The 27,233-nt window shown below is 38.7% G+C and overlaps 1 protein-coding gene and 1 long non-coding RNA gene across 3 annotated transcripts in view; one reads left to right on the forward strand and one right to left on the reverse strand.

The window, feature by feature from the left end:
* LOC126194823 (uncharacterized) overlaps window positions 1-102 on the reverse strand; it is a 30,855-nt gene extending 30,753 nt beyond the window's left edge. Inside the window, exon 1 of the long non-coding RNA XR_007538508.1 lies at window positions 40-102. This is a non-coding gene — a long non-coding RNA (uncharacterized LOC126194823). The remainder of the gene's footprint in view (window positions 1-39) is intronic.
* A 953-nt stretch (window positions 103-1,055) lies between these two features.
* Window positions 1,056-27,233, forward strand: part of LOC126194822 (uncharacterized) — a 155,583-nt gene continuing 129,405 nt past the window's right edge. Inside the window, exon 1 of one of the 2 annotated variants that reach the window (XM_049933149.1) lies at window positions 1,056-1,454. In XM_049933149.1, the coding sequence (XP_049789106.1) occupies window positions 1,062-1,454 (393 nt within the window). In that variant the 5' untranslated portion in view covers window positions 1,056-1,061. Of the gene's footprint in view, window positions 1,455-19,315; window positions 19,421-27,233 lie in introns of those variants that run through there. The other variant, XM_049933152.1, reaches the window with a different exon arrangement.

Consider the following 27,233-nt stretch of genomic DNA (forward strand, 5'->3'; position numbering starts at 1 on the left):
ATACCTGAATATATAGAGCACACTGTGAAATACACTTACCGGCAACGAGAGATGTATTACTGTGGCATCAGACTCTGAAACGTTGGTCACTGGTGCGAGTATTTCAAATAATTCTGATGTTCATAACTACATATCGGTTCTTTCCTTTTCCATAAGCTGGCTGCACTCTTTTTCTACTTCTTTCACCACAACTTCAAATGAGTCGCTGTCAATTTTCATAACCTTTTCACCCTTGGCTGCAAGTATTTCTTCTACATTTTTTTTACCTTCTAAATCGGGAAACCAACCTAGATTGTCTGCAATCAAATGATTACTGTTACAACCCTCACAGCGTACTATCACAACTCCTTTCTCATATGCAACTTTAGATATTGTTTTCGCGTTTCTGGTGTTACATTTCTTGCAAGTAAACGAGAGAAAAATCTTTGCTTCCACTTTCGCTAACGGTTGCACTGACATGTGCCGGTCAATTAATTTCATGGAAGGATGTATACTCATAAAGTGAGTTCTGTTTGACTGGAAATTTGTAACACAACACGTACACTGCCATGATCCACATCCATCCTTTCTTGAAAGCACTGACAACTTTCTGCTGTTTAACAATCTCAAAATTATTCCACCGTTACTTCTCAATTTAAATCGAAACATTGTTGCATACATACAAACAAGATACCCAAAGTTCACGTCATACACAGTTCCCAGGCAATGAGGTTAGGATATTTATTACTCTGTTTCTAGGCCATAGAATTACTAAATAATAAGCTGATTTACACTGCCTTATATCTTTGCCTTGGTTCGTGGCTTGGGTTATAATACAGGACAAAGTCGCCTGTATTTTACGCCCGTGTAAACCATCAGACAATTTGTCAAATTTCACGAGTTTGTCAAACTATTTGTAAGCCTACTGTGTGGTTCGACACGTTTGTCAAACATAGACTATGACATATTCGAGAGAAATTTTAAGAGACGCCCGATTTAACCTTACGTCTTTGGATTTGTCAAACAGACTATTTACGCATGCGTTTGTCAAACAAGAGCCAGTTGCTTGCCGGTCTTCGAAGATGTCTGAAGTTGTTTGTGTTGACGTTTCGTCGCGCTTGTTTACCGAAAAAGAGTTTTTGCTGCAATTTATCTCTCTGTATCGTGAGTTTCCAGAATTGTGGAAAATAGGATCAGCAGGATATCGGGATAAAAAGAAAAGAGCCCTGGCAATTAACAAAATAGCAGAAGTGTTGCGTCTTTCTCAGCCTTATATTACCCGGGAGGATGTTAAAAGGAAAATAAATATCTTACGCACAACATACAACCGGGAGAGCAATAAAATAAGAAAATCGAAGCAATCTGCGTCTTCTCCGGGAAAAATATATGTCCCCAAGTTGTGGTACTTTAATGAACTTTCATTTTTAGATAACCAGCTAGAAGAGGAAGCCGCAATTGGTGCAATCGAAAATCAGGTAACTAATTTTATATCTTTATTTGCATTTAACCTCGACATAGTTTTATTGTTCGAAAATGTTTACAGAATTAATGGTAACAATTGCATATAATTGGTATTGTTGTAAGCATTTCGTTTACCATGGCGCTGACAAGTGACATCGGCCATGAGAGAAACTGTTGTCATATTTATCAAACTGAAAGGTATGCAAGTCTTTTTTCAGGTGATAGACGCCTTTAGTTCCGTTCTACTCACTGGGGAACCATTTGAGTGCAAGACAGCAATATTACCGATTTAGAAAAATCCAACTTTCATATCGTAGTCACAGAAGATGACATTGTTTATAATATTTTCTACTGAAGCCCCTGAAAACGATTTAACTTGTCTGTCAAACTCGCTGTTCCGTATACACGGATTTGTAAAACGTGCATAGATATACCAACAAAGTTTGTCAAATTTAACCTCACTTCCGAATCAGCTATCGCAAAGTATTTTGACGCTACTGGGGATAGCTACATGCAGACAAAGCATTTCTCGTATTGACTTTAGCATTATCTTGAAAGAATAAAAGAAAACAAGCTGATGGTGCAAGAATGGTTGAAACTGAGAGATAAATATAAACCATGAAAATCAAATGAAAGTTAATCAAACCACAACGTGATAACATATGCATAGTCCTTAGAACAAGTGAAAAGTCTTGTTTTTTGCTTTTTTTATTTTATTGCATTCGTGCTTGTTTATTGTGCATAGAGCATTTATTTTATTCTGAATGTTTTCGTGTGCAATACATGGTGGGGAAAGACGCGACACATTCAGAATTTTTAGGCTTGCCAGTGCCCTTTTGCTTTTATACATATATAATTTTTCGCGTGAAAAATTTGCGACGAAACATGAGTACAAACAACCTTCAACGTCTTCTCAACTCGGTCGTCAATCAAAGTTCTTCTCAAACACGCCAAAGTAACAGTGTTAAATAATTTGACAAACTAGTGAAGTTTGACAAATTACTTGTTTGCAAGGACCTGGCAGCTAGTAGCTCCCAGGTTCTTTGAATCAAAGTAATCAAATAATTTGTGTAAGCAGCTAAAGGGGCCTGCACGTTTTCACTGTCTATTGACAATATTAGTTTACCAAACCTTCATTCCCTTTAACCCACCCTCACACTATCAAATTATTGTCAGCTGGCAAAGTGATTTTAGCCTACAGTGTTACCGCATGGTACTGAACGCTCAAAGGAAGAATGTGTGCCACGACTGTATTAGCTACAAGTGGTAAGAAACAATGGAAGAGAGTGAAACAAAGTGCGACTTTTCACACGTTAATTCATTGACTGTAACCTGAACCATAGAACCGAAACATTTTCGGATGAGCTCTGCATCGTACGAAAAATTATTAATTTTGCTACAACATAAAGTAGAGGAGCAAAGTATGTTAATGAGAGAGGCAATCTTACTCAACGAGAAATTAGGAGTAACTCAGATTTCTAGAGGCAGGTAGAGCTCTAATATCGGCAAACACAATTTGCAGTTACGTAAGAAGATAATTTACATGAAACTTTTTTTAAGTTTTGTGATTATTTCGTGAAATTGACGAACATTTCGTTGCTTATATGGCGAACATTTCGTTGCTTATATGTAACGTACTTTTCTATGTTGAAGATGTTTTCAAATTAATAAAGAAAGCAATGCCACGGCGAATCCTCCCTTGACCGTCCCGAAAGTGGTAGACACTATTGCAACTGTCTTTTAAATGAAGTGCATTAAAATACACTTGGAAAAATTGAATCTCAAATTTGATACGGTATGCAGAAAGACGAATTGAAAATATAAATAGCACATAGCGCCTACTAACGCTGTGTGGCCTGCTCTTGAAGCTATTTTAACATCTGAAAGGCGAAAACTGTGGAACAGCCTTCTTACATGTTTCCTTTGCAATTACAGATAATTGTTGCATCGATGTACATTTCTGTTTGTGCAGTCCATGTTGGCTGGACAGTTTTGCAAGCATAAGGTAATGCTGGCAAACATCGTTTCATATAAAATTTCCTCTATATCTACTGGATTTAGCACCCATTTCAACCTCAAACTTAAGATACATTTGGTCACTTAAGAGTGTGCATCGATTCGTCTTAGTATCCAAAACAGTGGGCCACATTTGCAAGATTAGAAAACACACAACAGCGACACTGCTAAATGTTCCGATGGATATGATACATTAGATGCACCAGTAAACGTAATACAGTACAAACACGAATGGAATTAACAGGGAACGACACCAGGAATCACTGTAATGCAGAAGTGCAAGAAACTAACGTTCTCATGTTAATTGACTAAAATCCGAAAAAGTATGCATATGTATTTTAAATGAGTTACTGCTCCCTCTAACGTCTTCTGTCATGGCAGGTGCGCTATTTAATGAAGTTATGAGAGATAGTCATAACAAAAACAAATACGTGGGAAAAGAAGATGGACTAGTAGTATTTGCTGGAGCAAATGGCAGTAGAAATTGGTAGAAGACAGATACAGTCAGAAACATTGGAAATAAGGTAATCAGAAACTCAATACACATAAGGGGATACTGTGTACAATTCCATACCAGCACGACAGAGGCAAATATGTCATATATCAACTGAACAAACATAGTGTAAAACCAGCTGAACAATACAACCACGTCACCATAGCCGATGTAATTTCACATGGCAAGGACTGGATATAAAAGAAAGAAAAAGAAAGATGCTATCCAGCAAATTGCAGTAGGCTATGACAACCAAAATGCAGGCCACAGTGATGCAAAATAACAATAGTGACAGAAGAAGAAAATCTCTTACAAAATCAAAAAAAACAGGAAGATGTCACAACCATCACACTGTAAAAAATAGTGAGATCACCATGTGTTAACGCAAGAACCATCTGTAGCTGCATTAAATGTAATAAATTAACCATCACACACAACACCACAAAAAGAATATTAAATACACCAAAGCAGAATCAGCAGCTTCAAAAGTGCACAAAAAGAAAGGAAACCAACATGGACTTTGCAGAGAATGCAAGCAGTTACCAAAAGATTTTTTAAGCCTCAGTCAAGGAAACAGGAGAGGGGTAAAATACATAATAACAAATACAATGTGATCACCTCCAACTAGAACAGATTTTCAACAACCCAGGAGTCATCAAAAAGAAAATGCTATTAGAAGTCTTGTGCAAACATTCAATACCTAGGCAACAAAAAACTAGAAGTAGAAGTATCCCTGAACAAAAAATGACCAGAAGTATTATGTCTTATGATTATTTCTGTAGATCAAAACATAAGGTCTTGGCATGTAAAAGACGAAAGTTGGTAATCTTCAAGACACTGAATACTGTAAATGTATAAATCTTCCAGCATACATTAAAAATATTTTGAAATTACTGGCATGAAGAGTGAAGAACTAAGAATTTCCTATGTACATGGTTCTAAGTGGTAATGTTGCAACATTTCTGAAAAAAAACTGTAAAAAATTTTATGAAGTTTAAAATTAAGGATGTTGTAATATGTGGAGACTACAACATAGATATGGATAGAGAGTCAAAACCAAAACAAGCATTTAAAGAAACCCTACTACAGTGTAATACGAAAACAGTAATAATTGCATCTAGAGGGTAACATACCAGAGTCAGGTCATCACTGATAATGTTATCACTAATATTGGAAATAGTAAAGCAAAAGTTCTGCAAACAGTGACCTCTGATCATCATATATATGACACACATACACACACACACACACACACAGACAGGGTGATTATAATTAAAGTTTAACTTTCGAAAACGCTGTAGAAATATCACCACTGGTCAGAATGATGTCAATTTGTAACAGGATATTATCGGAGAAGGGGAAAAACATATGGCAGAAGAAGAAAAATAGTGTGAAAATTGATCAGTAGATGGCGCTGTATGTGTCAGAATATGTAAATGGAAAAACCTGTCATGCGCACGACCCATTGAAGTTGGTATAAACATGCTGGGTACACGGCTTTTCCTCCTTTTGTGTGTGGCGTTCGCCATGACTGTTTCGATGCAGGATCGCACTCTGCTTCTAAAGCTGTATTACAGCAATGATGACTGTGCATACATCCTTCCTCAGAAATTTCGGACACTGAAGGGTCTGAAAAAAGGCGGTGGTCCGCTTAAATTCAAAAAGACGGGTTCTTTTGGTGTGCAACCTGGTAGAGGGAGAAAACGAATTGATTCGACTTCAGTGGAAGCAGTGGCCACAGCAACGCAGGAGCAGACGAGTGGTGGGGTGCAAACGTGTAGTGCACGGAGAATTGCCCAAACATTGGACATACCTGTGAGCACGGTGCATAAAATCCTACAAAACTTTCTTCTTTGGCATTCATTCAAAATTACCCATGTGTAAAAGTTGCTTCCTGATGACATGTCAGCAAGACAGACCTTTGCTTTAGAATTTCTTGCTCGCATAGAAGTGGCCAATGATTAGCCGTGGAAGATTTTCTGGAGAGATGAAGCCCATTTTCATCTGACAGGACATGTCAATACACAGAATTGTCAAATATGGGCAACAGAAAATCCACAAAAAAGTCAACCAGTACCACTTCATACTGAAAAGGTCACTGTGTGGTGCGGGTTTACATCATCATTTATCATAGGGCCATATTCTTTTGAAGAGACAGGTGCTTCCGGTGCTGTTACCTGTACTGTCACTGGAAAGTGCTATGAGTGTTTTTTGCAGTGTTTCTAGATTTGTCTAAAGCTTTTGACACAATCATGCATACAGCACTAATTGAAAATCTTAAAAGATATGTTATGTGTGGTCATGCACTGCAATGGATAAAATCATATGTCAATAACAGAAAGCAGTGTATGACTACAGAATCTGGATGCAGTTCTGAAAACAGAATCTGGATGCAGTTCTGAAATTGGGGACATTTGGTATGGTGTACCTCAAGGGTCTCAACACTTGGCCCACTTCTGTTCAGCCTATTTCTAAATAATATTCAGGTCAGTAGAAGGATCAAATATACTATATGTAGATGACATGACATTATTGAATGTAGAAGAAAATCTGGGAACACCAGAGAGGGTTTCTGGATCGGGACCATGTCCCTCTCTGGTCTTCCCAGACAGTAACTAAAGTTGGCAATTGCCCTCTAACTGTGTTCCAGCTACCATTGTCGCTTCTGAAGTTCTTAATTACCTTGACAGTAACATGCTAGCACCATAAATACAGTTTTAGTCATGCTCTAACATTGCCTTCTCTCAGATTCCTCACCGACTTTTGCCCCAAGGGTTCCACTATCAGATGCAGCTTTCTGGTTGATTACTCTCCAGTCACCTGTTGAGACTTTCTGGTTCTGAATCCATACTTCCTCAAATAGGATCTTTGGAGGAACATCCTTAAGAAGTTTCAGTAGACAAACAGATATCTTCATGTACTTGAGGGTTCCAATGCTGTCTAGAGTAGCAGCTTCATCTCCTTCCATGGAGATCTTTGGTGCCATGTCCTTAAACCAATCTATTGTTGTCATCCTCTCACAGATAAAGATTAGAGGAACTTTGTCCAGACAGACTCTCCTGAATTTGGAAAATGGCTCTGAGCACTATGGGACTCAACTGCTGTGGTCATAAGTCCCCTAGAACTTAGAACTACTTAAACCTAACTAACCTAAGGACAGCACACAACACCCAGCCATCACGAGGCAGAGAAAATCCCTGACCCCGCCGGGAATCGAACCCGGGAACCCGGGCATGGGAAGCGAGAACGCTACCGCACGACCACGAGATGCGGGCCCTGAATTTGGAACTTACAGTTCTGTCTTCCTCAGTCTTTATAAAGAGAGCTATCTTAACTATCTCCTCCTGCTGTGAGGTGACGTTGACAAGTGGATATCCTTGTTGGATAACTCCCATTCTAAAAACAGAATACTGTACGTCTGTTTCGGCTTTTTCTGGGTCTGGTTATCCTTGGAAGTGTAATTGGCTCTTCATTTATTCTCTTGTTCCCTTTCTTTTAAGTATAAGGGATCTGTTGACCCCTTCACTCTGAAACATCAATTTTTGGGAATCTTAGGTTCAATGTCTTTTAATTCCCTTCATTTGTTTCTAGGAAGCCATTCTTTACTTTTCTTTTTGTTCTCAAAGAAATTTCCTCATCTGAGCCCCAGATAAGGGTTTGACCTTGAACTGGTCCAACTTGTCATTGTTGTATTCCACTTCTTGGACTGGTCTGTTACCGAATCTGGTTGCAGAAACAGCTTCCATTGGTTTCAGACCTTACATTTAAGCATTTGAGGTATCATAAAGCCCTCAGTTATTAAACTGATATTTGTCTTCTCCATTTTGGTCCCATGAGAATTGTGGCAAATTAGGTGAACACCAGCAGAGTCCCATGCCAGTGTAAAGTTAATTCCTCAGAGAGATCATCCACTACCCCTGAGGCAACATTCATGACACATCTTCCTATGTGCCACACACCGTTCGGCACACATTGCATCACATCTTCGTTGGGTCTCTAAGGTGTTGGGTCAACAACTATGGAAATGGCTGTGAGAAGAGATGGAGCATTTTGGAACATGCTTCATCTGGTTCATCCACTGAGAACTGTCCAGTGTGGGAGACCTGCCAGCAGCTAAGCTACTACCAGCACAGCCCTCAGCTTCACGCAAATCTTTCTTCCCGATGGTCAGTGCTACAGTAAGACGATGTCCTCACGAGCAATTACTTCCAAGGAAAGCAACGTGCGAGTTTTCTCAGTTTATACCAAACAAACCTGACAAATATGAGCTCAAGGTTTGGATAGCTGCAAAAGTGGCATCTAAGTACATTTACAATGCCGTCCCTTGTCTTAGTAAGTATGAACACCAACCAGACAACCAGCCTTTGGGAATGTGTCATTCTTCACTTCTTAAAGCCATTTCTATCATAAGGAAGGAATATGAAATTAGACAGCTTCTTCACATACCTTCTTCTGGTAGCTAACAAACTTCAACAGAAGAACATGTTGTCAGTGGGTACAGTGAAAATGATTCACTGAGAAATCCCCAATTGCATGGAGAATAACAATTCTGACTTACATTCCACTGTCATCAGGAAAGAGACTGATAAGACAGAGTCCACCCTTACAGCGTACAAGGGAAGACAGACAAGGATGTCACTGTTCTCAGCACACTTGATTCTGAAGTAACAGTGAGTGAAGAAGAAACCATATGCATGTGGACATTGTTTATCAAATAACTCATAAATATTCAACTAAGCTTGCTTGCAGGAGATGGTCAATGCTTGTCATTTACAATATCCTAGACATGGCAGCAATTAATGTAATCTGTCATCTAGAGAGAAATAACCAAAAATAACCTGAAGAGGAAAGCATTCATTCTTCATTAATGCAAATAGTTATTTATTAATGCAAATAGTTATTTATTTACATAAATAGTTATTTAGTAATAAAAATTTTGGGTTAAATTTTTACAATTTCTTTACTCATTAAAAATTATGTCTGAAGGGGACTGGTTACCACAATGTTACCTTGGTAAATATGTAGTTACAGATTTGTTTGACCTGACACAAATGATTTACAGTCCAGTCTGTATTGTAAACTAATTATGGTATGTTTAAGAGAACAACAATTAACTTTGGATCCAATTTCCCAAATTAATCATTCATAACACAATCAAATAAAACAACAGCTCACACAACTTACATAGAGTTAGGTGTGAAGGAGTGTTACACCCCTCTGTGACACTACTTGCCTGTTTCTATCTACCTTCAATTAGCAGCCCCTTCTCATCTCTCTGTGACTGCCTGGACCTCAAAAAAATAGAGACCAGTGCTTGAGTAGGAGGAGCATGTCCTGTATCAAAACTTGTTTGTTTGGAAAATGGGTTGTCTCTTCAGCAATTTACCACATACGGCCTTTCTCACAAAACTGCTCTAAATCCGGCCACAGCTTACCAACCACTTTCTGGCACTAGATTGGGGCTGTGCATGTCGGGAACAGGAGTGGCAATTTCTATCGCATTTATGGTAATAGGACATATAAGATGCATTTTGGTAACAGGACATGTATCTGCCAGAAATAGCAATAGTAATTTCTTTGGTGCATTTGTGGTAACATGACATATAAGATGCGTTTGTAGTAACAAGACATCTATCTGCCGCTCTGCCACTGGTGTTGTTTGCAGCCCCTGTATGACACCAGTTGCACAAATGATGCTGTTGCAAACTAGCAGTGATGGGTCAAGATCTGCTTCACTACTGGATCTGGTTCCATCATCAAATTCATTGTTTTATTTGCTTATTTATTTGTATACCAGAGTTTGTCTCATGAAGAACTTATAGTAAAGAGGAATGAGTCCAGGCATACGTTAGCAGAGAGAAGTAGCTGTTAGAAACTAATTCTTCAGGCTGTATTCATCTATTCTGTTATAAATTAACAAAGCTGCTATTCATAAAACAAGCTGTTGCTTCCCATTTATAATGAGTAGTTACAAATAAAGCAAGCAGCTGTAAATAAACAGTGTGTGACCTGTCTGATAACTGTCAAAGAATAGCAGATACCTAGGATACACATAAGACTACAAGATTTTATGTTGTGTATTATTTCCAGAGCAAATTATTTCTCTGCTGCAAAGAGTGCACTAATTATAAACTTCCTGGCAGATTAAAGCTATTAAACCAATAATCTCTGCACATCTTGTGGGAACCCAAGCTAACTGATTTCATAAGGCAAGTCCTTGATGCAAGAAACCCAGATCTCTATTTAAGATTACCTTAGTGCAATGATTTAGTGTTTTATTAATAAGACAATTCTAAAGAGAGCAAGCAGAAATAGAAATCTTAATCTTGTCATGTGTCCTGTATTGAAAGCAATGATTAGCTATGCTGGTTCCCTAGGCTGTCCGAGGTGTGCCTGACACTAGCATTTCTGGCATCTTTCTTCACTCTTGTGACATTTCTAGACAGTTCATCATATCCCACATTTTCACAGCTCAATAAAGGATCCACATAATGTGACAATGTAGTTCTACTAAGACTGCAGCAGAACACAGTGAACTGCCGTTCACGTACAGATGTGGAGATTCACAGTTTCACTGCAGAAGTGAGCTACGGATACAGTACTGTTGGTAGAGCACTTGCCCGCGAAAGGCAAAGGTTCCAAGTTTGAGTCTCAGTCCGGTACACAGTTTTAATCTGCCAGGAAGTTTCATATCAGCACACACTCTGCTGCAGAGTGAAAATCTCATTCTGGAAACATCCCCCAGGCTGTGGCTAAGCCATGTCTCTGCAATATCCTTTCTTCCAAGAGTGCTAGTTCTGTAAGGTTCGCAGAAGAGCTTCTGTCAAGTTTGGAAGGTAGGAGATGAGGTACTGGCAGAATTGAAGCTATGAGTGCGGGTCATGAGCACTTGCCCACGAAAGGCAAAGGTCCCGAGTTCAAGTCTTGGTCCGGCACACAGTTTTAATCTGCCAGGAAGTTTCATAATTCTAGGTGCTGCTCTGTACTCTGTAATCCAAGCTCACATATAACTAGAAAGGAAGGAAAATTAGGGTTTAACTTCCTGTCATTAGATGTGGAGCACTGTCTCTAATTAGGCAAAAATGGAGAAGAAAATTAGCCTTTTCATTTCCAAGAAAACCATCCCACCATTCACCACAAGAGATTTAGAGATGATGTGAAAAATCTAAACAGGTATCATCAGAAGAGGAGTTGAACCTAATTCCTTCCAAATGCAAGCCCATTGTCATAACTACGATACTACCTCCCTCAGTGTCGCTAGACTGGAGGGGAATCCCACCTTATGCAAGAGACAGTTTTCTGGTTTTGTCTTAACCAGACTTGTTTGAGACCTTTTTGTGCTATCTTCAATGGGTTTATTTGTTTATTTTCTTTCTTACATGAAGCTGTTAATTGTTTTTGTTGGTTGCTTTAGATCTACTACACAATGTACAGCTTGTCGTAGTTTTTTTTATGTATTAGTGTATTCTCCTTTGTTTGTGTTGAGGTAACATGCATATTTCTTTCACTATTGTTGTTTCACATGCATTTTCTAAGGTTTTTCCACCAAGCACATAGTTTCCACTGCCCTTGCATGTTGTTATTTATGCTGATGGGAACTCTGTGCACAACGTTTTTTAATGGCTTCTCATGTTTAGCTATACCAAAGAAAATGCTACATGTTACATTAAACACATTTGTAAGACAGGAAAACATATGACTGTCCATTATTTTTAAATGCATATGGCCAGTGATATTTCTGTTGATCATTCTTTTACCTTTACACAAGCAACATTTTCAGAGTGCACTTTATTCTGAGTATGCAGAACAAAAGACTCTCCTTTACAAGGTGCAGAAAACTTTTTCATCCATTTTGGTCCATGTTACTAGCTTGCACTTATTAACAAAATTTGCAAGATGCAAGCTTTGTTGTATCATTGTACAGTAGCCACTCAAAAATGGCTTAACTAGTCTTTATTAAATTTTCTTTTAGTTGGGAATGGTGATGTGGTACTATCAACTTTCCTTTGAGCGGAGAAGGAAGATAATATAAGCTGAACACCATTACTACTGGCTGAGTCTGCCTCACAAATCACAATTTTATTTTCCTGCACACGGAGAGCATTGACATTGTCCTTCACACTTTTGTCACCAGCTGCACATGTTTCATTTGATTTATTATACTTAAAAAACTATGATATATTTGTTTGCCTCTTTTCAATGGTAATAATTAATTTTCCACAAAATTAGAAATGTTGTTGTTGTTGTTGTTGTGGTCTTCAGTTCAGAGACTGGTTTGATGCAGCTCTCCATGCTACTCTATCCTGTGCAAGGTTCTTCATTTCCCAGTACCTACTGCAACCTACATCCTTCTGAATCTGTTTAGTGTATTCATCTCTTGTTCTCCCTCTACGATTTTTACCCTCCACACTGCCGTCCAATACTAAATTGGTGATCCCTTGATGCCTCAGAATATGCCCTACCAACCAATCCCTTCTTCTAGTCAAGTTGTGCCACAAATTTCTCTTCTCTCCAATTCTGTTCAATACCTCCTCATTAGTTATGTGATCTATCCATCTAATCTTCAGCATTCTTCTGTAGCACCACATTTTGAAAGCTTCTATTCTCTTCTTGTCTAAACTATTTATCATCCCCGTTTCACTTCCATACATGGCTACACTCCATACAAATACTTTCAGAAACGACTTCCAGACACTTAAATCTATACTCGATGTTAACAAATTCTCTTCTTCAGAAACACTTTCCTTGCCATTGCCAGTCTACATTTGATATCCTCTCTACTTTGACCATCATCAGTTATTTTGCTCCCCAAATAGTAAAACTCATTTACTACTTTAAGTGTCTCATTTCCAAGTCTAATTCCCGCAGCATCACCAATTTAATTCAACTACATTCCTTTATCCTCGTTTTGCTTTTGTTGATGATAATCTTATATCCTCCTTTGAAGACACTGTCCATTCCGTTCAGCTGCTCATCCAAGTCCTTTGCTGTCTCTGACAGAAATACAATGTCATCGACGAAGTTCAAAGTTTTTATTTCTTCTCCATGGATTCTAATTCCTACTCCAAATTTTTCTTTTGTTTCCATTACTGCTTGCTCAATATACATATTGAATAACATCGGGGATAGGCTACAACCCTGTCTCACTCCCTTCCCAACCGCTGCTTCCCTTTCATGCCCCTTGACTCTTATAACTGCCATCTGGTTTCTGTACAAATTGTAAATAGCCTTTCGCTCCCTGTATTTGACCCCTGCCACCTTCAGAATTTGAAAGAGAGTATTCCAGTCAACATTGTCAAAAGCTTTCTCTAAGTCTACAAATTCTTGAAACGTAGGTTTGCCTTTCTTTAATCTATTTTCTAAGTTGTAGGGTCAGTATTGGCTCACGTGTTCCAACATTTCTACGGAATCCAAACTGATCTTCCCCGAGGTCATCTTCTACCAGTTTTTCCATTCATCTGTAAAGAATCCATGTTAGTATTTTGCAGCCGTGGCTTATCAAACTGATAGTTCGGTGATTTTCACATGTGTCAACACCTGCTTTCTTTGGGGTTGGAATTATTATATTCATCTTGAAGTCTGAGGGTATTTCGCCTGTCTCATACACCTTGCTCACTAGATGGTAGAGTTTTGTTAGGCCTGGCTCTCTCAAGGCTGTCAGTAGTTCTAATGGAATGTTGTTTACTCCCGGGGCCTTGTTTCGACTTAGGTCTTTCAGTGCTCTGTCAAACTCTTCACGCAGTATCATATCTCCTATTTCATCTTTATCTACATTATCTTCCATTTCTATAATATTGTCCTCAAAAACATCGCCCTTGTATAGACCCTCTATATACTCCTTCCATCTTTCTGCTTTCCCTTCTTTGCTTAGGACTGGGTTTCCATCTGAGCTCTTGATATTTATGCAAGTGGTTCTCTTTTCTCCAAGGTCTCTTTAATTTTCCTGTAGGCAGTATCTATCTTACCCCTAGTGATATGCGCCTCTACATCCTTACATTTGTCCTCTAGCTATTCCTACTTAGCCATTTTGCAATTCCTGTCGATCTCATTTTTGAGACGTTTTATATTCCTTTCTGCCTGCTTCATTTACTGCATTTTTATATTTTCTCCTTTCATCAATTAAATTCAATACCTCTTCTGTTACCCAAGGATTTCTATTAACTCTCGTCTTTTTACGCACTTGATCGTCTGCTACCTTCACTATTTCGTCTCTCAAAGCTACCCATTCTTCTTCTACTGTATTTCTTTCCCCCATTCTTGTCAATCGTTCCCTAATGCTCTCCCTGAAGCTCTCTACAACTTCTGTTTCTTTCAATTTATCCAGGTCCCGTCTTCTAAAATTCCCACCTTTTTGCAGTTTCTTCAGTTTTAATCTACAGTTCATAACCAATAGATTGTAGTCAGAGTCCACATCTGACCCTGGAAATGTCTTCAATTTAAAACCTGCTTCCCGAATCTGTCTTACCATTATATAATCTATCTGAGACCTTCCAGTATCTCCAGGCTTCTTCCATGTATTCAACCTTCTTTTATGATTCTTGAACCAAGTGTTAGCTATGATTAAGTTATGGTTTAGGTGGCTTCCTCTTTCATTCCTTACTGCCATTCTATATTCACCTATCTCTTCCTTTTCCTAATATCGAGTTCCAGTCACCCATGACTATTAAATTTTCGTCTCCCTTCGCTATCTGAATAATTTCTTTTATCTCATCATACATTTCATCAATCTCTTCGTCATGTGCGGTGCTAATTGGCATATAAACTTGTGCTACTGTAGTAGGCATGGGCTTCGTATCTATCTTGCTCACAATAATACGTTTTTAGAAATAATGTATGTTTACTTATGATAGAATATAGGTAATCAAAAAACTTGAATACTGGAGGATGTCACTATATCATGAAAGCACTACCATACCATTTGTTACTATCTTTTTTAATGGGTGGTGCTGCTCTCTTGATTCATGAACCAGAACTTTCTCATTCCTGCAAACACATGGCCTGATGTATATACGAGGGTAATCCCAAAAGTAAGGTCTCCTATTTTTTTTATAAGTACATAGACCTGTTTATTTCTGCAATGGTTTACATCAGTTTACAGCTTGAACATTTAGCTATTTTTCAACATAATCAGCATTTTGTTGATGCATTTTTGTAGACGCTGTGGCAGTTTTTGTATGCCCATGTCATACCAGCTCGCTGCCATGCTGTTCAGAAAGCTATGAACTGGTATGATTGTTGCTTGATCTCAGATGTAAAGTGGTATGCCCAGGTTTTGTCACCCACGACAATTGTGTCCAGAAAGTTGCCTGTTCAGCTGCAAGGCGTTAAAGAAATGCACAGGAAGTATCAACTCGTTGCCGCATGTGGTCCTCAGTCAGCATGCGTGGCACCCATTTTGCGCACACCTTCCAGTAGTTCAAAATTTCCGTTAAAATTCTGTGAGCAGTGCTTCAGGAAACCTCAGGAACCAACATGCAGAGATCGTCCTGAGTGATCCGCCGATCTTCATGCTTGCTTTTCTCAATCTTCAACACTGTCTCCTCAGAAAAAAATGGCTCTGAGCACTATGGGACTCAACTGCTGTGGTCATAAGTCCCCTAGAACTTAGAACTACTTAAACCTAACTAACCTAAGGACAGCACACAACACCCAGCCATCACGAGGCAGAGAAAATCCCTGACCCCGCCGGGAATCGAACCCGGGAACCCGGGCGTGGGAAGCGAGAACGCTACCGCATGACCACGAGATGCGGGCTGTCTCCTCAGAAATTGACAGTCTCCCACTCCTTTGTTCATCATGAATTTCGGTCCAACCAGCTGCGAACTCTCTACACCAGTTACGAACATGCACGACTCACCATATACTTCCGTCAATTGGCAATGGATTTCAATCGGTGCAGTGCCCTTTGTGTTCAAAAACCAAATAACTGCGCGCAATTCGCACTTGCCAGTAACATCCAACGAGAGCTCCATTCTCAATGGCTGCCAAGCCAAGACTGAGCACTTCAGCACGGTATGCGCATGTTTACACACAGCGTATGAAGCACTCTTCATAGCAGTGTGACCAACTGCCACACAAACAGATTTCTGTACTTATAAAAAATAAAAAAAATTATAGGAGACCTTACTTTTGGGCTTGCCCTCGTACAGTGCTATAGTATGTGAGTTGTGCGCAAGTTTATGTTGTCTGTGAAATTCTGAATCTACCGATATTGTGTTTAGAAAATAAATAAAATTTACATGTAAGTGTGGGTCACCAGCTGCCAATTTTCAGTCACCAATGGCCAGCTGGCGACCATAAATTTTGAACCCTGATCTAAGGCATTTAATTATGTGAATCACAGTGAACTCCTAGATAAATTAAAGTTTTATGGGTATTGTTGGTACAGCCGGCCAATGGATAATGTCATATCTAACCAAAAGAGTGTAGAAAGTTGCACTTAGTGATTCAACCAATGTAATCCAGGACCATTATTCTGGCTGGGAAGAAATCACATATGGGTTCCCCAAGGCTCAATCTTAGGTCATCTATTGTTCCTTTTACTGTATATGTAAACAATCTTCTGTCTAATATACAAGCAGAATTGGTTCTTTTGCAACTGACACTGGTATTCTGATCAATCAAGCAAACTTACAGAACCAGAAGAAATGGTAAACAATGTTCTTAAAAGTATAGTTGTCTAGTTTTCTGTGAATGGTCTCACCCTCCGTTTTTCTTCTCCACCAATTGTGAATGTAACACATGGCAAAGAAATAGTAAATAGTGTGTAAACTTCAAAATTCTTTGGTGTTCATATTGATGGGAATTGAAACTGGAAAATGCACATTTTTGAATTCCTAAAACAACTTTGTTCAGCCACATTTGCACTTAGAATCATTGCAAATCTTGTGGACAGACAAATCAGTATGTTGGCATATTTGGCATATCTTCATTCAACAGCGTCATATGGAATACTTCTCTGAGGTAACTCATCTTTAAGAAAGAAAGTCATCTTTGCTCAGAAATATGCTGTAAGAATAGTATGTGGTGCTCATCCATGATCATCTTGTAGACATCTGTTTAAGGAGTTAGGTATTCTGACTACTGCTTCCCAGTATATTTATTGCCTCATGAAGTTTGTTGTATATGATCTGCTGCAGTTCAAAAGGAACAATGATGTACATAATTACAATACCAGAAGGATAAATTACATTTGTTACTTTGCATTATGATTGCCTTTAACACAAAAGGGGTGCACAATGCTACAACTAAAATTTTTGATAACTTACCCAGTAATATAAAAATGTCTGGCAGGCAGCACAGTAAAATTTGAAAGCAAAATGAAAAAAGTTTCTCTTTGACAGCTCCTTCTAACCTGTACAAGAATTTCTATTTAATGGAAAGAAATTTCTTCTGAAGCCAAGATCACTACATATTATTTATTTAAAGGTGAGGAGTCTTGACAGGAGCTTGCTGTCATCATCTGATCTTCATAAATTTAAAGTGCATACAAGTCAGTCATGAACCAGGAACTAATACAGCATAAGCACACTGGTTTGTCAATAATAATAACAAGATGAAATATAAAATACACAGAGCACGAAATATGTTCACTGAAGTGAAGTGGCACAGGTGTACAATGTAACATTGTGAACTGACAACCTCACAGTAGGAGCTGATCATGAAATAAATAATATTTAGTGATCTAGGTTTAAGAAGAAATTTCTTTGCATTAAATCAACAGATCGCTCCCAGCACTGTTAGTTAACTAGTCAGTTTCGTGTTCGATGGATCGTTTTACATGATAAATTGTTATTGATGTGGAACAAGCCATTTTACATTCACATCATGAACTAGTTTGTAAATATGATTAGGTGCTGAACATTTATAAGATGTTTTGTTTAATATACAGTTGTGGGTTAGTAATTCCTGCCCACTGCCTTTTACACATTACAATAATAGAAATTATTCTGCACAATGGAAGGAATTATCAAGGAAAAACTTTTTCATTATGTTTTCAAATTTTACTTTGCTGTCTGTCAGACATTTTATATCACCAGGTGGGTTATCAAAAATTTTAGTTGGAGCACAGTGCACCACATTTTGTTCTAAAGACAACCTGATTGTGGAGCAATGAATGTCATTTTTCCTTCTGGTATTGTAATTATGTACATCACAGATCCTTTTAAATAGCAGCAGATTATTTACAACAAACTTCATGAGGAAATAAATATACTGTGGAACAGTAGTCAGAATGCCCAACTCCCTAAACAGATATCTTCAAGGTGATCATTGGCGAGTACCACGTATTACTCTTACAGCATGTTTTTGAGCAATGAAGACTTTCTACAAATTTTTAAAGATGAGTTACTCCAGAACATTGTTCCACATGAGATTATTGAATGAAAATATTCCAAATATGTCAACTTACTGATTTGTCTCTCCTCAAGATTTGCAATGATTCTAAGTGCAGATGTGGCTGAACTAAGTTGTTTTAGGAGTTCCAAAACTGTGCTTTTTCCAGTTTAAATTCCCATCAATAGGAATACCTGTCAGTTTTGAAGTTTCCACCCTATTTATTATTTCCTCGCCATTTGTTAGTCTTATCATTGTTGTTGTACCCCTAAATGTACAGAACTGAATATATTGGGTCTTTTTAAAATTTAGGATGAGACCATCTGCAGAAAATCAACCAATGATTCTTTTAAGAACACTGTTTACCATTTCTTCTATTTCTGTATGTATGCTTGGATTGATTACAATATAGTGTCATCTGCAAAAAGAAGTAATTCTTCTCATGGTATCTTAAACAGAAGATTGATTACATACACAATATGAGGAACAATAGTGGACCTGAGATTGAGCCTTGGGGGAATCATACGTGATTTCTCCCCACTCAGAATAATGTCTTTGAACTACATTGGTTGAATTACTGATTACAACATTCTGCAACCCCCCCCTCCCCCTTTTTTTTATAGATATGACTTTACGCATTGCTTGTCTATGACATTGATTCCATAAAACTTTAATCTACCTAGGACACTACTGGGATTCACACAGACAGTTGCCTTGGACAGGTCACAGAAAATACCAACCAGTGCTATTTTGTTATTTAATACTTGTAAAATTTGGTGAGTGAACATGCTCAGTAGAGCAACCATTCTGGAATCCAAAGTGTGGTTTGTCGGTCTCATGTGAATAATGAAACCAGATAAACAAATAGGAAAATAGCCAAAATATTTAAATCATTCCAAAACACTTAGTTTATAAGAGTCCCTGAGAACAGACTGGTATACTTCTCATGTTAAAGAAAAAGAAGAAATGGCCAGAACTTTACTTGCAGTCATCTCTTGCAAGAACCAACCAAAAGCCTGCAATATCAGTCTGATGGAAGAATCTAGATGAAACTGGCCAAATGGTACTGCAGCAACAAGCAACAGCAGTACCTGTAATTAACCACAGTGAGTCAAGAGGGCAGTAATGGGGAATGAGGTAAGATCAGTTGGGGGCAACAGTAGGCCTATACTCTAAAGGCCAGACACAAGTAGTGCTCCTAGAAGATCCCCAAGATCAATGAGGCTCAAAGTGACATTTTTTGTAGCAAAGTCAAGCAAATTACAAAGTCCTGTGGGACAGATTGTCAATTCAGTGCAAACAAAAGAAGTTGTGGCACCAACAAGTTCAGACTCTTCAGTATCACGTACTCAGTCGAATGTTGTAGAATACACAGCTCCAGTGGCTGTAACACCAAGAACTTCCCAGCCCGTACAAAGAAGAAAAGCATATCATCACCTTCTATGACATCTAGATGGACAGAAGCCAGAAATTCAACATTTTCAAAGAATAGGGACAAACTCAATCCTGATATCTGCGTCCAGTACTTATGTAAGTGAAACATCCAGCGACACAGGCTTTTTGATTGTGTCATATGCTCCGATTCTCTCAGTGCCCTTCAGAGCCTTTGTGTGCTGTACACAGTCCATTCCTTAGTGCAACTGGCCCAGGAAAGCTTCTATTTGCTTGCTGTTGAGGGAGCCACTGTGATGTTCATGTGGGTTCCTGGTCACATTATCTCCATGTTGCCGTCTGTTGGCAGGTGGTGCCACTTTGCCATCACCATTGGCATTCTCTTAATGGGAACAAGCTCTGGGGAATTAAATCTCTTCCAGTAGCTGGGAAGACCTCATCTCAGCCCTCTTGGCAAGAGGAGATTATTTTACCTAGGTTGTGCATCAGGTATGTCGTTTTAGCCATCGCCATTTGTTAAGTGGTGATACTATGCCACTTTGTGCTTATTGTTGTCAGCCTTCGATGGTTCACCACTTCCTGACCTAATGCCCCTTTTTTAACCACTTATGTTCTCATATGTGTTTCCCATAAGAGATATCGGCTGTTTTACCAAATTATGTGTGGGCTGTCAACTGCATTTTACTTTTTATCTGTCGTAGCAATATGGCAAAGGACATTTAATCTTTGGTTCTGGACCTCCACTGCCTCTATAGCGTATTTTATGGACCTTTCTACATGAGGAAGTCCTTGTTCTTAACTTGCTTTCCTTCCATCAATTGGATTTAACATATAGTCACTTTTAAGTTCTTTTACTTCTTGATGTTCCAAGGTTATGACATGAGCACTTATGACCTTTGTTGTTTTTGCACCCTAAGATAAAATTTTTAAAAAAAGTTTTCATCACTATGTACACTGACTCCTTTTCATATGTTACATCAGTATTTGTTATGGTTATTTGTTGAATAGAATTGAATGTAGTGTGTTTTCTCAAAATTTAAGGATAGTCTATTTTCAGAGAGCCGCTTATTAATTCTTTGTAGATCATAATTAACAGTCTATTCTGTTGCTTTCTCTACAAGGGATTTAATAACACTAGTACCATCTGCAAAAAGTACCAATTATGGTTGCCAAATATGAAGTGGAAGATCATTAAAATGTATAAAGAATAGCAGTGGACCCAAAATTGAACTCTGTAGGACTCCCATTGAGATTCCTCCCCAGTCATCAGTACGATTTTTGGCATTCTGCTTGTTACATTTGATTCAAACCAGTTGTGTGTAAAACCATCAATTCTATAAAACTTAAGTTTTTCCAAGACTGTAACATGTTCTACAGGATGAAATGAAGTGCCTTGGAAAGATCATAAAAAATTACAACTGATGATATTTTATTATTTAACACTTGTAACATTTGGTGGGTGAATGTGTAAAAGAATATGTAGGAATCAAGTTCCTTGACTACTGGGTTCACATTTCACAGCTGTCAAAGAAGAGAGACACTGTCGGTCGTTCGGCATCAGCAGATCAGCAGCTGATTCGTTCTCTCTCTCTCTCTCTCTCTCTCTCTCTCTCTCTCTGGTTGTGAGAACTTCCTTGCAAATAAACTGATCTTGACTAGCAACACTCTAGTGCTTAACTAGTCTCAAGTTCTTACAGAATATCTTTTTCTGTACTCTGTATTCATTAATAACTGTTAATGTCCATAGTATGCAAGTTTTTATATTTTTGCTGATTTTGCTCAAACACACAGATGTAATTTTTTTTTGATGGTTATTGCCTTAGCTGCACTGACATTGGTTACTCCCCTCCCCCTCCCCCCCCCTTTCAGTCTTCTGACTGGTTTGATGCGACCCACCACGAATTCCTCTCCTGTGCTAACCTCTTCACCTCAGAGTAGTACTTGCAACCTACATCCTCAATTATTTGCTGGATGTATTCCATTCTCTGTCTTCCTTTGCAATTTTTGCCCTCTACAGCTCCCTCTAGAACCATGGAAGTCATTCCTTCATGTCTTAACAGATGTCCTATCATCCTGTCCCTTCTCCTTAGTGCTTTCCACATATTCCTTTCCTCTCCAATTCTGTGTAGAACCTCCTCATTCCTTACCTTATCAGTCCACCTAATTTTCAACATTCGTCTGTAGCACCACATCTCAAATGATTCAATTGTCTTGTATGCTGGTTTTCCCGCAGTCCATGTTTCACTACCATACATTGCTGTACTCCAGACGTACATTCTCAGAAATTTCTTCCTCAAATTAAGGCCAATATTTGATATTAGTATACTTCTCTTGACCAGGAATGCATTTTTTGCCATAGTTAGTCTGCTTTTGATGTCCTCCTTACTCCGTCCATCATTAGTTATTTTATGGCCTAGGTAGCAGAATTCCTTAACTTCATCTACTTCATGACCATCAATCCCAATGTTAAGTTTCTCGCTGTTCTCATTTGTACTACTTCTCATTACCTTTGTCTTTTTCGATTTGCTCTCAATCCATACTGTATACTCATTAGACTGTTCATTCCATTCAGCAGATCATGTAATTCGTCTTCACTTTCACTCAGGATAGCAGTGTCATCAGCGAATTGTATCATTGATATCCTTTCACCTTGAATTTTAATTCCACTCCTGAACCTTTCTTTTATTTCCTTATTTCCATCGTTGCTTCCTCGATGTACAGATTGAACAGTAGGGAAGAAAGGCTACATCCTTTTCTTACACCTTTTTTAATACAAGCACTTTGTTCTTGGTTGTCCACTCCTATTATTCCTTCCTGGCTGCTGTACAAATTGTATATGACCCGTCTCTCCCTATAGCTTACCCCCACATTTTTCAGAATTTCGAATATCTTGCACCATTTTTTACACTATCGAACGTTTTTTCCAGGTCGACAAATCCTATGAAAGTGTCTTGACTTTTCTTTAGCCTTGCTTCCATTATTAGCCGTAACGTCAGAATTGCCTCCTCGTGCCTTTATTTTTCCTAAAGCCAAACTGATCATCATCTAGTGCATCCTCAGTTTTCTTTTCCATTCTTCTGTATATTATTCTTGTAAGCAGCTTCGATGCATGAGCTGCTAAGCTGATTGTGCGATAATTCTCGAACTTGTCAGCTGTTGCCATCTTCGGAATTGTGTAGATGATGCTTTTCCAACAGTCAGATGGCATGTCGCCCGACTCATACATTCTACACACCAACATGAATAGTCATTTTGTTGCCACTTCCCCCAATGATTTTAGAAATTCTGATGGAATGTTATCTATCTCTTCTGCTTTATTTGACCTTAAGTCCTCCAAAGCTCTTTTAAATTCTGATTCCAATACTGGATCCCCTATCTCTTCTAAATTGACTCCTGTTTCTTCTTCTATCGCATCAGACAAATCTTCCCCCACATAGAGGCTTTCAATGTATTCTTTCCACCTATCAGCCCTCTCCTCCGCATTTAACAGTGGAGTTCCCGTTGCAGTCTTAATGTTACCACCCTGGCTTTTTATGTCACCAAAGGTTGTTTTGGCTTTCCTGTATGCTGAGTCTGTCCTTCCAACAATAATTTCTTTTTCGATGTCTTCACATTTTTCCTGCAGCCATTTCGTCTTAGCTTCCCTGCACTTCCTATTTATTTCATTCCTCAGTGACTTGTATTTCTGTATTCCTGAGTTTCCCGGAGGATTTTTGTACTTTCTCCTTTCATCAATCAACTGAAGTATTTCTTCTTTTACTCATGATTTCTTCGCAGTTACGCTCTTTGTACCTATGTTTTGCTTCCCAACTTATGTGATGGCCCTTTTTAGAGATGTCCATTCCTCTTCAACTGTACTGCCTACTGAGCTATTCCTTATTGCTGTACCGATAGCCCTAGAGAACTTCAACTGTATCTCGTCATTCCTTAGTACTTCCGTATCCCACTTCTTTGTGTACTGATTCTTCCTGACTAATGTCTTAAATTTCAGCCTACTCTTCATCACTATTATATTGTGATCTGAGTCTATTTCTGCTCCTTGGTACACCTTACAATCCATATCTGATTTCAGAATCTCTATTTGACCATGATGTAATCTAACTGAAATCTTCCCGTATCACCCGGCCTTTTCCAAGTGTACCTCCTACTCTTGTATTCACTGTTACTAACTGAAACAGGTTACAGAACTCAATTAGTCTTTCTCCTCTCTCATTCCTTGTCCCAAGCCCATATTCTCCTGTAACATTTTCTTCTACTCCTTCCCAACAACTGCATTCCAATCCCCCATGACTATTAGATTTTCTTCCCCCTTCACATACTGTATTACCATTTAAATATCCTCATACAGTTTTTCTATCTCTTCATCTTCAGCTTTCAACGTCGGCATATGCTCCTGAACTATCGTTGTTGGTGTTGGTTTGCTGTCGATTCTGATAAGAACAACCCTGTCAGTGACTGTTCACTGTAACACATTCTCTGCAGCCGGCTGCGGTGGTCTCGCGGTTCTAGGCGCGCAGTCCGGAACCGCGCGACTGCTACGGTCGCAGGTTCGAATCCTGCCTCGGGCATGGATGTGTGTGATGTCCTTAGGTTAGTTAGGTTTAACTAGTTCTAAGTTCTAGGGGACTGATGACCTAAGATGTTAAGTCCCATAGTGCTCAGAGCCATTTGAACCATTTGAACATTCTCTGCCCTACCTTCCTATTCATAATGAATCCTACTCCCGTTATACCATTTTCTACTACTGTTGATATTACCCTATACTCATCTGACCAGAAATCCTTGTCTTCTTTCCACTTCACTGCACTGACGCCTACTATACCTAGATTGAGCCTTTGCATTTCCCTTTTCAGATTTTCTAATTTCCCTACCACATTCAGCCTTCTCACATTCCACACCCTGATTCGTAGAACATTATCCTTTGGTTGATTATTCAATCTATTTCTCATGGTAACCTCCCCCTTAGCAGTCCTCTCCCGGAGATCCGAATGGGGGACTATTCCAGAATCTTTTGTCAATGGAGAGATCATCATGACACTTCTTCAATTACAGGGCACATGTCCTGTAGATACACGTTATGTGTCTTTAATGCAGTGGTTTCCGTTGCATTCTGCATCCTCATACCATTGATCATTGCTGATTCTTCTGCCTTTAGAGGCAGTTTCCCACTCTTAGGACAAGAGAGTGCCCTGAATCTCTGTCCACTCCTCGGCCCTCCTTGACGAGGCCTTTGGCAGAGTGAGGGTGATTTCTTATGCCAGTAGTCTTTGGCCACCAATGCTGATTATTAATCAAAATTTAAGCAGCGGCGGGATTCGAACAGGGGACCAAAGGTGTTTTGATTACGCAGGCCAACGAAAAAAATTTTGAAAAACTTTTTCTTACGTTGGTAGCTAAGCTTTATAGATTTTTATGAGCTGAATCCAAATCTAGCCTTAGTTTTTTTGTATCACCCATAGTTCTCAAGCAATATGCTTTTTATTATATAGTATAAAATTCCTTTGTTATATGGTAAATGGCGAAATTAATGGAACGCTTTGTTACAACACAAGAGTGGTTTGTATTTACAGTAAGCTACTTAAAACAATGATATGTGTTAATAGAGGTTTCGCATGTCAGCTGGAATTGGTTTGTATGTTCTTTCTTATTTTTCATTGAAGCTGAATATCTGAGCAGCACACTAAATCACCTTCTTGCTGAAAAAACTTGTAAAATTTCTGCTCTCCCTTTCTATATGTTTACATGCTGGTTCCAACTGCCAATAAGTTCTTTTCTTGAATCTAGAGTGAAGAAATTCAGCTTTTTCTTTCGTTAAGCCCAGATCCCTCACCAAATCGTTAAACTCAGTCTAAACAATCTGGGCTCTAGACTTTCTGTATTACAATGGAATTCATCATCATCTGCTTCATCTAAATCAGATTGTACATCAGAAAATACTTCTGTTCGAATAGAATTTAAATCATCTGGTGGTTCAGGACCCGGCGAATCTACACCATGCCCTACTGGTCGGATGGTGGGTGGAAGGTTAGGGTAGCTTATTACCTTCTTGTTTTTTGAATTATGACCAGTAATATCAACACTGCAAAAGTTGCGATCATCGGAATGATTTCTTGGCTCCCTCCATATCGTAGGAACAGCAAATCTAAAGGCTTTTTTTCTCCTTTTTGGACCATTTTCTCAGATCTTCAACACACACATAACATACCTTATGCAATGCCCTAGATTTATCTTGATCACCAAGTTTAGATCCAAAGTATGATAGATAAACCTTTTTCACAAAGTCTGCAATGTTTCTTTGGTGTTTTTTAATCACAAATTCACCACAAATATAACAAAAACTTTCAGCAGAGTTTTTACAACCACAATTAGACATTGTACTGAGCACACAGACAAGAAACGGGAAAGTGAGGTTAGGTTGACAGTAAACAAAACACCACCTGTTAACACAAAAATAGAATCGATCTTTTTTTGCCAGCAAATGTTTTTCAGCAGTGGTACCATCATCTACATTCATTACACCTCCTGTTTAAATTATTTTAACTATATAAAAGCTATCAAATTCTTTAAAAAATCGCTTAATTTAATAAATTTAACTGTAAAATGTGTAGAAATAATGGGTGATACAGATTTTTAATTATCATATTTGCATTTCCCACCCTGAAAAACTTAAGAATAAGGTGTTTTCAGCAAAAACGTTTTTCCACCGTTGGCCTGTGTTATGAGTCAAAGACACTACCCCGAGACCACAGGTGATCAGACTATGGATGCCAGAAGAAGCAGTACAAATTTATAAGAGTGACCAAAGAACTTTTTTTTCATGCTACCAAAGTGCAAGACTCAGCTGGCACAGGAAAAGCTAGTCTTTGCCTTTGTGTCTAATTGGGTTTCACACTTAGGTTGTCCACTACACATCACCACCGACAATCTGAGTTGGAGTTAGTAAATAACTCAGTAAGTTCTGCAGCACTCTGCATTACAGGACAACCAGTTACCACCCAACAAGTGACAGCATGATTGAATGCTGGCACCATTCTTTGAAGACTTTATTCATGTGACGCAATACAAGTTGGACCACTTACAAACTGTACTTGATGAACGGAGCTAGTGGACGGCGAAGCACTTTGATGGCCTGGGACATTTATCAATCTGAGTTCCATACAGCTTCCTGACCATGACCAAACAGATTTCATTTGCCACCTGAGAGAAATTATCACACTCATTCACCATCATCAAGCATCTTACATGCAACAACAGCTACCTATGTGCTTTATGATTTGCAAATATTCATGCATGTCATGTTATATACAGAGTGTCAATCCATCACTACAGCCTTTATACATAGGCCTACATCAAGTTGTCAAAAGAAAGACACATACTCTGGATATACTATTAAATGGTAATGCTACTATGGACTCAAATGAAGGAGTTAAACCTGCATACATATTTCTAGAAGTTCACGTACACTTGTGCCACAAAACCGGCCTCAGCCTCAGGTGCAAGTACAACCATCTGAAGCAGACAGGCAACCCAACAAAGAACATGCTCCAGGTGTGGAGTG

This window comes from Schistocerca nitens, chromosome 7 (assembly GCF_023898315.1).
Source record: "Schistocerca nitens isolate TAMUIC-IGC-003100 chromosome 7, iqSchNite1.1, whole genome shotgun sequence".
Classification (NCBI taxonomy): domain Eukaryota; kingdom Metazoa; phylum Arthropoda; class Insecta; order Orthoptera; family Acrididae; genus Schistocerca; species Schistocerca nitens.